Genomic DNA, 14,998 nt, shown 5'->3' with positions numbered 1-14,998 from the left:
AATGTTGCTTCATTGCTTCTCCTAAGAATTATTCTATATTCTAAAGAATAACTATTGGAATAGTTATAATTACAACCTGAATTTTCTTCAGTATTAGGTAAGATAAACTTATTTTTACAATTTTCATTTTTATTAATACAATCTTTTAAGATCACTTTCATTCATTATTTACTATTGAAGCTTGGTCCTCATTGTAAATGAATTCATTTTCCTTGGTCATCTTCTGGAACAATAAATTTTAGATAAAAAGGACTTCTTGTCCTTTGTCTCTTTTTTCTGAGTCCATGTTATTGTTTTTCTCTGATTAAACTTTGTCTTACAGGCTATAAGAAAGTTGATCTGAAAAACCTGATGGATAAGGTAGAAGCTGTTACAGGTGAGGAAGAAGTTACCAAATACAGATGATTCTGATTCTTTATACATATTTTATATTCTTTGCTGTTATTCCCTTTAAATTATGCTATTTTTAATAAACTGATTGTAGTTTGATTTCCTAAAGTTTAACTTCGGTTTGTCAATGTTTCAATAATAAAACATAGTGCCATATTTTGGATAAGCCCTATGGTCTCATTTTTTCCAGATTAAGATGTTTACTAAAAAGATGTTAGTGTAATAAAAAGAGACTAAAGTTTTATTACCTACTAGTAATCTCCCACAACAAAAAATTATGAAATGCATTATTATGTACTCTGTTATATTGCCTCTATTATTACTAAAGTTGTGGAAATAAACACTTCACTGTTCTGCCATAACCATACTCAAACAGGACTCATTTAACTTTATTATGCATTGGGTAGTTGGGGTTAATACTTAAACAGTAATAGATTTCATCATTATTTAGAATAATTAGATGGTTCTTTAAAATCACACATTACCATTTCTGTCCTTTTGAAGGAGAGGAAGTTGATATCAGCGACATAGGAACAGTTCTAAGAAACATGGGAATAGAACTCACAGATAAAGAACTCTCACAACTGGTGAAAAATCTGCCAGTTGATAGTGAGTATTTCAAATAAAAATATAGTTGTCCAGAGGAGCATATTGTTAAATTGCAAAAACTTCTAAAATTGTCTCTATCTTACCGCTTGTCAGAAATAATCTTATGGGGGAACCTGGGTGGCTTAGTCATTGAATGTCTGCCTTTGGCTCAGGTCATGATCTCAGGGTCCTGGGATCGAGCCCCACATCGGGCTCCCTGCTCGGCAGGGAGCCTGCTTCTCTCTCTCCCACTCCCCCTGCTTGTGTTCCCTTTCTCCTGTCTCTCTTTCTCTGTCAAAAAAATAAATAAAATCTTTCAAAAAAAGAAAAAAGAAATAATCTTATGATCCATGTTGCATACTTTAAAATGACTCTATTGTATCTTAAAATGTTATATCTACCATTTAATCTTTAGTTTAAGAATCAACCATTGTGTCATCATGACTCTTATCATCAGGGTTCACTTATATCTTTTATATAATTATATCTTTTATAACTTTTGATTATATCAAGAGATCTGAAATTTAAGCCAGAATAAATGAGAAAAAAGAAAGAGTGATCTAATAGGGGAAAATGAAAATATCACAAAAGAAAAGAAAAAGATATGTTTCAGAATGGTAGAGTGTCAGTATCCCCCTGCCCTGTAATTTCATTATTTGCCACTAAATCAAAAAATTTATAAGGCAGTTCATAAAATATATCTTACTGAAATTGCTGGATTCTTACTGTCTATGAAGCTCCACATTGTAAGTTTCTGTGATCTGAACAGTGTTTTCCTTACAGATGGAAAGGTCTACCAGAGAAGGTTGCTGGATGGTATAAAGTTTCTTAAAGGTGAGGGAGAAGCTTAATAAAACACAATCAATCTGAGATCATCATGTTTGGCATTTCTACTGATTCTTTGTGATTAAATTGTCAACCCTGACACCTAACACATTATTACATACTTTTGTTTCTTTTATAGATCAATGTGTTCTTTAGATCATTTCTTATGATATACCTTGGAAAGAACTCCCATGCTCTCTTGGGATTTCTCAAATTTGACAGAAGAAGAAATTATCAGAGCCCAGGCTGCACAGCAAGAGTAAAGGGAAAAATAACACCTCTTCAGTTAGTTTATTCAGCAGCAAGAGACTACTAATCTGACATTTAGACCAAAAGAGAGAGAGAGAAGAAGAGAGCTCTAGAGGGGGAGACGAACCATGAGAGATGATGGACTCTGAAAAACAAACTGAGGATTCTAGAGGGGAGGGGGGTAGGGGGATGGGTTAGCCTGGTGATGGGTATTGAGGAGGGCACGTTCTGCATGGAGCACTGGGTGTTATGAACAAACAATGAATCATGGAACACTGCACCAAAAACTAATGATGTAATATATGGTGATTAACATAACAATAAAAAAATTATAAAAAAAAAAAAAGAAGAAGAGAGCTCTAGAAAGCCTTCAAGATATTGAAGGAACATAGGACTGAATAGACAGGAAGCAGGCCAGGAGGAAGGTCATGTCTAAGCAAGGTTACCAATACCAGCCAAATCCACTCAGTATTTGTACTATTATTAATATTTTCATTTAAATTGATTTACTTTTAACTTGAATTTAAATGGCAATGGAGAACCAGCATCCCTTAACATAACTAGAAGTTAACTGTAAAAATAAACACAGTGAAAGTGAGACAGTAGTCATTCGAAACACAGGAATTATTACCACCCTACTAGAATTCTCTGAGCAGTCATTACATCACCTTTCAGTTTTTATACTAGGTATGCTTATATGAAGATTAAAATTAAAACAATATGCTCTAATTCTAACTCTTATTATTGACTCTGTCCTCTTGTAAAGATCTCATCAGGCTTTGGTCCTTTGGATGAACATAATAACTATAATCCTCAGGAAGGTGAGGGTTTATCCCACATTTTAGGGACATTAACTTCTGCTTGTATATCTCTCTCTCTTTCCATAGGAGGGAAGATTGACTCCAGTAAAGTGGATGCAGTTTTGGGAAACATGGGCATGGACCTCACTGAAAAGGAGCTTAAAGACATAACACAAAACCTGCCAGTTGATGGTGAGCATTTTAGATACCACTGAACACTACAGAAAAACTACTTTTATGAGCCTATTATAACAGTCATTAAAAATGCTTTTGTCCAAATGGCCAACAGACACATGAAAAAGTGCTCAACATCACTCAGCATCAGGGAAATACAAATCAAAACCTTGATGAGATACCATCTGACACCAGTCAGAATGGCTAAAATTAACGAGTCAGGAAACGACAGATGTTGGCAAGGATACAGAGAAAGGGGAACCCTCCTACACTGTTGGTGGGAATGCAAGCTGGTGCAACCACCCTGGAAAACAGTATGGAGGTTCCTCAAGAAGTTGAAAATAGAGCTACCCTACAACCCAGCAATTGCACTACTGGGTGTTTACCCCAAGGATACAAATGTGATGATCCGAAGGGGTACAGGCACCCCAGTGTTTACAGCAACAATGTCCACAATAGCCAAACTATGTGCACAATAGCCAAACCATGGAAAGAGCCTAGATGTCCATCAACAGATGAATGGATAAATTCATCCATATTCATTCATTCCATATACAATGGAATATTATGCAGCCATCAAAACGAAATCTTGCCATTTGCAATGACGTGGATAGAACTAGAGGGTATTATGCTAAGGGAAATAAGTCAATCAGAGAAAGACAAGTATCATATGATCTCACTGATATGAGGAAGTCTTAATCTCAGGAAACAAACTGAGGGTTGCTGGAGTGGTGGGGGGTGGGAGAGATGGGGTGGCTGGGTGATAGACATTGGGGAGGGTATGTGCTATGGTGAGTGCTGTGAATTGTGAGACTGATGAATCACAGACCTGTACCTCTGAAACAAATAATACATTATATGAGAGACTATGGACTCTGAGAAACAAACTGAGGGTTTTAAAGGGGAGGGGGTGGGGGGGCTGGGTTAGCCTGGTGATGGGTATTAAGGAGGGCACATTGAATAGAGCACTGGGTGTTACAGGCAAACAATGAATCATGTAACACTACATCAAAAACTAATGATGTAATGAATGATGACTAACATAACATAATAAAATTTAAAAAAAATAAATTTAAATTAAATTTAAATTAAAAAAAAAATGTTTGTTTGGCATCAAGAAGGCATTCTGAAAAGCTTAGGGAAAAAACTCAGGTCCAAAGAAAGAACACACCCTGTCTCTCGCTGGTTTTATGTTCAAATTAGAGAAGGATTTCAAGATACCTGTTTTTTCACTAGACATACCTTTTTCTCCCTATGGAGTAGGGAGAACTGTTAAGTATTGCACAAATTCCACTTAAACTCTTTGGCCACATTTGCCAATACGTGACATCAGTATTTATAAAAAGGATACTTATTATAGGTATGGTGATCTTTAATGTTCTTTCTATTTTAATGTGGCTAGAGTATACCTGCTCTATGTGGCTGACATTCAATATTTGTCTGTCTGTCTCTCACTTTCACCTGGGTCCTATGGAGAAAAGTCTATTGCAGGGTGCCTGGGTGGCTCTGCCTTCGGCTCAGGTCATGATCCCAGGGTTCTGGGATCGAGTCCCGCATCGCTTCTCCCTCTCCCATTCCCTCTGCTTGTGTTCCCTCTCTCGCTATCTCTCTCTGTCAAATAAATAAATAAATAATCTTAAAAAAAAAAAGAAAGAAAAGTCTATTACAGACAATTTAGAACAGTTCTTCTCTGAATCTGTAACTAGGATGAAGTCACAGAGCACCATTTCCACCAAATGCTGTTATTGAAGCAATCACAAGACCCTGCCCAGACTCAGTCTAAGCTCTTGGTGGAAGTTCTATCAGTCACATTGTAATAAGGTCATGTGGGATGGGAAATATATAGCTCAGCCATCCTTGAAAAATATGTTTATCACTTCTACTATTATTGGGTCTATGCTTTTTCTAGCTTTTCACTATCATGAGTAAAACTGCTATGAACATTCTTGTACGAGACTTTTTTTGTTTGAGATATTTTTGAACATGTGTTTACTATTCTTTTGGGTAGAAATGCTGCATCCTAGGGTAAATATGTCTTTAGTTTTATAAGAATCTTTTAGATACTTTTTCAAAGTGAATGTACCATCTTATACTCCCACCAACAACATCTGAATGTTCTCTTAGCTCAGCTCCTCACCAACATTTGTTATTATCGTTATTTTTAATTTTAGTCCTTCTGGTTAGTGTGTGGTGCTATCTCAGTATGGCCTTGATTTACATTTCCCTGATGTGTAATGATATTGAGTACTTTTTCAAGCGCTTATTAGCCATTTATACTTCTTTAATAAAGTATCTGTTCAAATTGCCCACTTTTTATCTGATTGTTTGTCCAACCACTTGGAGAATGGTTGTTTCTCTTTCATACCCTCCTGCTAGGAGTACTTAGTTTCTTTTTGTCTTTCTGCCTCATTATTAAATGAAGGAGTTTAAGGCCATACATTTTCTTCTGAGTGCAGCTTCACTATATCCTTTTGGTTTCGATATGAAGAGTTTTCCTGATCATTACTTTCTACCAACTTATAATTGATACAAAGATTATCTAGTATCTATAAATATATCTCTTACTTTCTTTTTAAGTCTTTTAAGTTTTTATTGTATATAAACTTTGGAATTCTATCAGATAATGTGGCCACTGAGATGTTAAAAAGAATCTCTATTTTGTTAAAATTTTCATTATGGCCATGTACTTTACCAATTTTTGTAAATCTGTAGGCATATAAAAATAATTTATAGTCTCTAGAGAGGGCACATAGACATATATATATATATATATATATTATGAAATCAAGTTTATCAGTAGTATTATTCAATTCCTTTGTGTCTTTACCTCTATTTTGTCTCCAAAATAAATCTTCTATTAAGAGGGTTAAGATCTCCGACTTTAATTGAATTTTTATAAGATTCTTCTTGGGGCACCTGGGTGGTCCAGTCAGTTGGGTGTCTGACTTTTGATTTCAGCTCAGGTTCCTGGGATCAAGCCCCACCTCAGGCTCCATGCTCAGCAGGGAGTCTGCTTGAGATTCTCTCTCCCTCTGCCCCTCCCCCCAACTCTCTCAAATAAATAAATAAATCTTAAAAAAATTTCTTAAATTACTAATAGTTTTGTTTTATAGGTTTATGACTGTTATAATATTCATAAACTATACCTTTTGATGTCCCTCTTTATCTACATCTCTTTGTTGATTTGACTCTTAAGTTTTACTTTGATATTAACAATTGCCAGTACCGGTTTCTTTTTGCTTGTATATGCCTCATATATCTTTGCCCACTCCTGTATTTTCAATCTTCTTTATCATTTAGTTGAAACGTATTTTGTGAAATCATCATATGGCTGGGTTTTTAAGGAACCCATCTGATAATCTTCTTTTAATGAGAAATTTCAGTTTGTTCAGATTTGGTGTAATACTGGATATATGCATTTATTTTATCTCACTTTATATTTATTATTCATTTTCTACTATTGTTTTCTCTTTTTTTCTTGTGCTTATTATTACTGGTTTAAGTTGCCATTCATTATATTTGTTTTCTTCCTAATTAACTTTGAAGTTCCAGAGGAGGGTCACATTTCATTAATTCTTGCATTTCTTTTCTTCTCATTCACTGTCATACTTACCTATAACTTAATTATTACTGGTAACAAAATACTGCTTTATTCTCCATCAAGATACTTCTACCCATCAGATATTTCATTTCAGCTTTATCCCTTCCTCCCACTCCCCACCCCCACAATCTCAATAAGCAGAAACTTTTAGAACGCTCTTATTCCTCCCACCGTTTCCCCTACTCCCCACCATGAGATCTTTGGAATGTCTTTACTTCCTCAACTATACTTTTTCAATTCTCACAAACAACTCCTAAAATTTCTTTTACATAATTTCCCTTCTATTTCAAGATTCTTTATTTAGCACTTAATATTACATATTCCATAACATAACAGATTGTTTTCAAGCTTACAGAAAAGAAGGTAGCATCTGTTCTGGCATCTCTGTATTTTAACCACCTCAGGAAAATAAATGTTTCTGCCCACCTGTTTTTGTTTTGTTTTTTTAAGATTTTATTTATTTATTTGACAGAGAGAGAGACAGCGAGAGCAGGAACACAAGCAGGGGGAGTGGGAGAGGGAGAGGCAGGCCTCCTGCTGAGCAGGGAGCCCGATGCGGGACTCGATCCCAGGACCCTGGGATCATGACCTGAGCCGAAGGCAGATGCTCAATGACTGAGGCACCCAGGCGCCCTCTGCCCACCTGTTTTATTCCTTCTTGGTCTTTTAGGAGTCAGAGGAATTGGAATGTCCTCATACTGGCCTTGATTGAGCTTCATCAGGGTCTTCAGGATTCTAAATGCCAAGCATTTCCCAGGATCTACTGCTTTCCAGTTCTGTTCCTGTGCTCTGACACCTCTCTGGTGCTTCCCTCGTTAAGGGCGGAAAGAACCCCATGCCCATTCTTGGGCTCCAGGACACAACCAGAGCCCGAGTGTTGACATAGCCCCAGCAGCCTAGAAAAACCGTCAACATTTGAATTTCAAAAGGGAAACAGCTTTGAGATGGCAGTAAAAGGGACTGGAGCCATACTCCAGTCTCCATGTTAACAAAAGCTCTTCTAAATGTTTATTAAAGTAAATGCAAAAGAGTAAGAATAACATTATAAGTAAAGGAAAATGATCAACTTTGGTTTAAACAAATTTCCCTTGTCACACAGATGTCTTAATTCCTACTAATAGATTCCTCCTCAGCTGAGATGAACTTGGAATATTTTAATGAAAGAGAACTCACCCCAGTTAGATGGCCTATGGCAGAGAGCCCTTTCATCTTGGGTCAGAATGATGTGATTCATATATACAATGGAATATTACTCAGCCATCAGAAAGGATGAATACCCACCATTTGCATCAACATGGAGCTGGAGGGGATTATACTAAGTGAAATAAGTCAAGCAGAGAAAGACAATTACCATACATATGGTTTCACTCATATGTGGAACATAAGGAATAGTGAGGAGGACTACAGGGGAAGGGAGGGAAAACTGAATGGGAAGAAATCAGAGAAGGAGACAAACCATGAGAGACTTTGGAATCTGGGAACCAAACTGAGGGTTACAGAGGGAGGGGGTGGGGGGATGGGGTAACCAGGTGATGGGTATTAAGGAGGGCATGTGTGGTGATGAGCACAGGGTGTTATATGCAACTAATGAATCACTGAACACTACGTCAAAAACTATATGTTGGCCAACTGAACATAATAAAAAAAATGGAAACTACAAAAAAAAAAAAAAGAATTTTCCCAGTAATAAACCAGATGGACAAAGAAGAGGATGAACAGACAACCATAGCAACCCATGTACAAAGACAGGCCTAAAAATTCTAATCCCCGGGATGCCTGGGTGGCTCAGTCGGTTAAGCATCTGCCTTCAGCTCAGGTCATGATCCCGGGGTCCTGGGATCGAGTCCCGCTTCAGGCTCCTTGCTCAGCAGGGAGTCTGCTTCTCCCTCTGCTTGTGCTCTCTCTCTCTCTCTCTGACAAATGAATAAATAAAAAATCTTTTAAAAAAATAAATAAATAATAAAAAAAATAAAAAATAATAAAAAATAAAAATTCTAATCCCCTCCAAGGATCCCATCTCTTTTTCATGATAGGCTTGGTTAACTAAAATAGTCCAGGTAAACCAACACACATTTTCCATTTTGCCCTGACCTGTAGTTGGTATCGAAGTTATTAGTGGCTAGGAATACTTTAATAGACAAAGAATAAGGAAATTCTCACCACAGAATTAGCAACATTATTGGTAATTGATACACTTTTCTGGCCATTCTGCTGGTACTCAAAAACAAGTGTGTTGAATTTATGATTAACTACATTTTATACCATGTTTCCTAGGTTGTAGCTAGATTTTTCTCATCAACATGGAGTATTATTTTGCTGGGGGAGAAAAAGCACTTCTGTTTTCAGAAAGTAAATGATAAGAATTAGCCATTTTTCTTCCCTGAGCACAATACATTGGAAATGCTGGAATATTAATTGTATTCAGGAAATAATTATGCTTATTATCATTCAAGCTGTCATCCTTCTACCTTCTTATGAAGGATGTAACAAAAGGTTGTTTTCGTGTGTGTGTGTGTGTGTGTGTGTGTGTGTGTGTGTGTGTGTGTGTGTGTAGTATGAAACCAGCATCTACTTTTTATATTGAGGTATAATTTTTTATATTGAGGTTATAATTGACATGTAACATTATATTAGTTCGGGTATATAACATAAATGATTCAATATTTATATATACTGCAATATATATATGTATGTGTATATATATATCTCTCAAAATGATCACCACAGTTAACACCCATCACTATACACAGTTACACTGTTGTGATGAGAACTTTTAAGATCTACTCTCTTTAGCAACTTTCAAATATTATTAATATTAACTATAGTCATCATATTGTATATTACATCCCCATGACTTACTTTATAACTGAAAGTATGTACCAGCAAAAGGTTAAATTTTCTAGAGCAAATAAATACTACTAAGTTTTTCTGCTCAACGCAACATACTTTCTTGGTCTCACTGTCATGTTTCTATCCAATTTATTCCTTGTCTTACAGTTAAAGGTAAAGTTGATCTAGAAAAGCTGATGAATGAAGTAAAATGTTTTTCGGGTGAGTAAGACATTACTAAGACATTTTGAATTAAATTCTAACCCTATGTTAAATCTTGCATAGTGTTTTCCTGATATATCATAAATTTATTAATGTTGATATTTTACATATTTTAATGAAATATTTATATTCAACTTTACTTCTACCTTTGATTTTGAATTATCTAGGATTTGGCTATAAAAATCAGTGGTGAAGGGTGCCTGGGTGGCCCGGTCAGTTGAGCATCTGCCTTTAGCTCAGGTCATGATCTGAGGGTCCTGGGATGGAGCACCACATTGGGCTCCCTGCTTGGCAGGGAGTCTGCTTCTCCCTCTCCCTCTGCCCCTCCTCCCCACTTGTGCTCCCTCTCTCTCTCACACACACTCTCTCTCTCAAGTAAATAAATAAAATCTTCAAAAAATTAAGTAAATAAGTGGTGATGCTTAAGTAATAAATTATATTTTCTGTAGTTTCTCCCAGTGTTATACTGATCTTAACCAGTGTTTAAATCAGAGATTTAACAAATTGGCCACCCATGAATTGAGTCCAACCTGCAATCAAGTTTTGTAAAATCTGGCAACACTGGCCATATATTCCCTCACGACAGTAACTGGTGTATTTTCTCTTTGGACAAGGCATGTGCTGTCTAGTTCACCACAGCTGGTTTCACTAATTTCTTTTACCCGCAGGCTCCTACAAGCTTGAATTAATAACTGCTGGCTTAAATAACCAAATGTAGGTAGGCACAGAATATAGGAAAAGGAATATTTTTAGAAAATTAGGTTGATAGGATTGCTTTAAATAATAATCACATGATTCAGTATTAAAAAGGAAAAAAGACTAGATATCCTAAATTGCTGGCCAATTATATATAACCTGATTTTCTTCTATGATATCTTACCATTAGTCTTAGGAGACCACTCGTGTTTTTTTTTTATTTTTTTATTATTATGTTAATCACCATAGATTACATCATTAGTTCTTGATGTAGTGTTCCATGATTCATTGTTTGTGCATAACACCCAGTGCTCCACACAGAATGTGCCCTCTTTAATACCCATCACCAGGCTAACCAATCCCCCCACCCTCCTCCCCTCTAGAACCCTCAGTTTGTTTTTCAGAGTCCATCGTCTCTCATAGTTCTTCTCCCCATCCGACATACTCCCCTTCATTCTACCCCTCCTGCTATGTTCTTCTTTTTCTTTTTTCTTAACATATGTTGCATTATTTGTTTCAGAAGTACAGATCTGTGATTCAACAGTCTTGCACAATTCACAGGGCTCACCATAGCACATACCTTCCCCAATGTCTACAATGTCTATCACCCAGCCACCCCATCCCTCCCACCCCCCACCACTCCAGCAACACTGAATTTGTTTCCTGAGATTAAGAATTCCTCATATCAGTGAGGTCATATGATACATGTCTTTCTCTGATTGACTTATTTCACTCAGCATAACACCCTCCAGTTCCATCCATGTGGTTGCAAATGGCAAGATCTCATTCCTTTTGATGGCTGCATAATATTCCATTCTGTATATATACCACTTCTTCTTTATCCATTCATCTGTCGATGGACATCTTGGCTCTTTCCACAATTTGGCTATTGTGGACATTGCTGCTATAAACATCGGGGTGCACGTACCCCTTCGGATCCCTACATTTGTATCTTTGGGGTAAATACCCAGTAGTGCAATTGCTAGATTGTATGGTAGCTCTATTTTCAACTGTTTGAGGAACCTCCATACTGTTTTCCAGAGTGGTTGCACCAGCTTGCATTCCCACCAACAGTGTAGGAGGGTTCCCCTTTCTCCGCATCCCCGCCAACATCTGTCGTTTCCTGCCTTGTTAATTTTAGCCATTCTGACTGGTGTGAGGTGGTATCTCATTGAGGTTTTGATTTGGATTTCCCTGATGCCGAGCAATGTTGAGCACTTTTTCATGTGTCTGTTGGCCATTTGGATGTCTTCTTTGGAAAAACGTCTGTTCATGTCTTCTGCCCATTTCTTGATTGGATTATTTGTTCTTTGGGTGTTGAGTTTGATAAGTTCTTTATAGATTTTGGATACTAGCCCTTTATCTGATATGTCATTTGCAAATATCTTCTCCCATTCTGTCAGTTGTCTTTTGGTTTTGTGGACTGTTTCTTTTGCTGTGCAAAAGCTTTTGATCTTGATGAAATCCCAATAGTTCATTTTTGCCCTTGCTTCCCTTGCCTTTGGCGATGTTTCTCGGAAGAAGTTGCTGCAGCTGAGGTCGAAGAGGTTGCTACCTGTGTTCTCCTTTAGAATTTTGAGGGATTCCTGTCTCACATTTAGGTCTTTCAACCATTTGGAGTCTATTTTTGTGTGTGGTATAAGGAAATGGTCCAGTTTCATTCCTCTGCATGTGGCTGTCCAATTTTCCCAACACCATTTGTTGAAGAGACTGTCTTTTTGCCATTGGACATTCTTTCCTGCTTTGTCAAAGATAAGTTGACCATAGAGTTGAGGGTCCATTTCTGGGCTCTCGATTCTGTTCCATTGATCTATGTGTCTGTTTTTGTGCCAGTACCATACTGTCTCGATGATGACAGCTTTGTAATAGAGCTGGAAGTCCGGAATTGTGATGCCGCCAGCTTTGCTTTTCTTTTTCAACATTCCTCTGGCTATTCGGGGTCTCTTCTGGTTCCATACAAATTTTAGGATTATTTGTTCCATTTCTTTGAAAACAGTAGATGGTATTTTGATGGGGATTGCATTGAATGTGTAGATTGCTCTAGGTAGCATTGACATCTTCACAATGTTTGTTCTTCCAATCCATGAGCATGGAACGTTTTTCCATTTCTTTGTGTCTTCTTCAATTTCTTTCATGAGTATCTTATAGTTTTCTGAGTACAGATCCTTTGCCTCTTTGGTTAAATTTATTCCTAGGTATCTTATGGTTTTGGGTGCAATTGTGAATGGGATCGACTCCTTGATTTGTCTCTCTTCTGTCTTGTTGTTGGTCTATAGGAATGCCACTGATTTCTGTGCATTGATTTTATAGCCTGCTACTTGACTGAATTCCTGTATGAGTTCTAGCAGTTTTGGGGTGGAGTCTTTTGGGTTTTCCACATACAGTATCATATCATCTGCAAAGAGTGAGAATTTGACTTCCTCTTGGCCGATTTGGATGCCTTTGATTTCTTTTTGTTGTCTAATTGCTGTGGCTAGGACTTCTAATACTATGTTGAATAGCAGTGGTGAGAGTGGACATCCCTGCCGCATTCCTGACCTTAGGGGAAAAGCTCTCAGCTTTTCCCCATTGAGAATGATATTCGCTGTAGGTTTTTCGTAGATGGCTTTTATGATATTGAGGTATGTACCCTCTATCCCTATACTCTGAAGAGTTTTGATCAAGAAAGGAATCTGTACTTTGTCAAATGCTTTTTCTGCATCTATTGAGAGGATCATATGATTCTTGTTCTTTCTTTTGTTAATGTATTGTATCACGTTGATTGATTTGTGGATGTTGAACCAGCCTTGCAGCCCAGGGATAAATCCCACTTGGTCATGGTGAATAATCCTTTTAATGTACTGTTGGATCCTATTGGCTAGTATTTTGGTGAGAATTTTTGCATCCATGTTCATCAAGGATATTGCTCTGTAATTTTCTTTTTTGATCGGGTCTTTGTCTGGTTTTGTGATCAAGGTAATGGGGGCCTCATAAAATGAGTTTGGAAGTTTTCTTCCATTTCTATTTTTTGGAACAGTTTCAGGAGAATAGGTATTAATTCTTTAAATGTCTGATAGAATTCCCCTGGGAAGCCATCTGGCCCTGGGCTTTTTTTTGTTGGGAGATTTTTGATGACTGCTTCAATTTCCTTAGTGGTTATAGGTCTGTTCAGGTTTTCTATTTCTTCCTGGTTCAATTTTGGTAGTTGATACATCTCTAGGAATGCATCCATTTCTTCCAGGTTATCTAATTTGCTGGCATAGAGTTGCTCATAATATCTTCTTATAATTGTTTGTATGTGTTTGGTGTTGGTTCTGATCTCTCCTCTTCATGATTTTGTTGATTTGGGTCATTTCTCTTTTCTTTTTGATAAGTCTGGCCAGGGGTTTATCAATCTTGTTAATTCTTTCAAAGAACCAGCTCCTAGTTTCGTTGATCTGTTCTACTGTTCTTTTGGTTTCTATTTCATTGATTTCTGCTCTGATCTTTATTATTTCTCTCTCCTGCTGGGTTTAGGCTTTATTTGCTGTTCTTTCTCCAGCTCCTTTAGGTATAGGGTTAGGTTGTGTATTTGAGAACTTTCTTGTTTCTTGAGAAAGGCTTGTATTGCTATATACTTTCCTTTCAGGACTGCCTTTGCTGCATCCCAAGATTTTGAACAGGTGTGTTTTCATTTTCATTGGTTTCCATGAATTTTTTTAATTCTTCTTTAATTTCTTGGTTGACCCATTCATTCTTTAGTAGGATGCTTGTTAGCCTCCATGTATTTGAGTTCTTTCCGACTTTCCTCTTGTGATTGAGTTCTAGTTTCAAAGCATTGTTGTCTGAAAATATGCAGGGAATAATCCCAATCTTTTGGTACCGGTTGAGACCTGATTTGTGACCTAGGATGTGATCTATTCTGGAGAATGTTCCATGGGCACTAGAGAAGAATGTGAATTCCGTTGCTTTGGGATGGAATGTTCTGAATATGTCTGTGAAGTCCATTTGGTCCAGTGTGTCATTTAAAGTCTTTATTTCCTTGTTGATCTTTTGCTTAGATGATCTGTCCATTTCAGTCAGGGGGGTGTTAAAGTCCCCCACTATTATTGTATTGTTGTCAATGTGTTTCTTTGCTTTTGTTATTAATTGCCTTATATAATTGGCTGCTCCCATGTTGGCATAGATATTTACAATTGTTAGAGCTTCTTGGTGGATAGACCCTTTAAGTAGGATATAGTGTCCTTCCTCATCTCTTATTACAGTCTTTGTTTTAAAATCTAATTTGTCTGATATAAGGATTGCCAACCCAGTTCTCTTTTGGTGTCCATTAGCATGGTAAATGGTTTTCCACCCCCTCACTTTCAATCTGGGGGTGTCTTTGGGTCTAAAATGAGTCTCTTGCAGACAGCATATTGATGGGTCTTGTTTTTTAATCCAATCTGATAGCCTGTGTCTTTTGATTGGGGCATTTAGCTCATTTACATTCAGGGTAAGTATTGAAAGGTATGAATTTAGTGCCATTGTATTGTCTGTAAGGTGACTGTGACTGTATATTGTCTCTGTTCCTTTCTGATCTATGCTGCTTTTAGGCTCTCTCTTTGCTTAGAGGACCCCTTTCAACATTTCTTGGAGGGCTGGTTTCGTGTTTGCAAATTCCTGTAGT

General features: G+C 37.1%; 1 protein-coding gene across 1 annotated transcript in view; it reads left to right on the top strand.

The window, feature by feature from the left end:
• The window catches only part of LOC148163370 (uncharacterized), a 50,487-nt gene that overhangs the window by 4,754 nt on the left and 30,735 nt on the right, over positions 1–14,998 (top strand). Inside the window, 5 exon segments of the mRNA XM_088027268.1 lie at positions 323–376; positions 895–999; positions 1,762–1,812; positions 2,940–3,044; positions 9,625–9,678. Coding sequence (XP_087883394.1) covers positions 323–376; positions 895–999; positions 1,762–1,812; positions 2,940–3,044; positions 9,625–9,678 — 369 coding nt within the window.

Source organism: Eumetopias jubatus, unplaced genomic scaffold, assembly GCF_037043125.1.
Source record: "Eumetopias jubatus isolate StellerSeaLion01/CBP00866 unplaced genomic scaffold, mEumJub1_p1.0 scaffold_10, whole genome shotgun sequence".
Lineage (NCBI taxonomy): Eukaryota > Metazoa > Chordata > Mammalia > Carnivora > Otariidae > Eumetopias > Eumetopias jubatus.
Note: the sequence above shows the minus strand (reverse complement) of the source record. Positions and strands in the feature narration are given on the sequence as shown.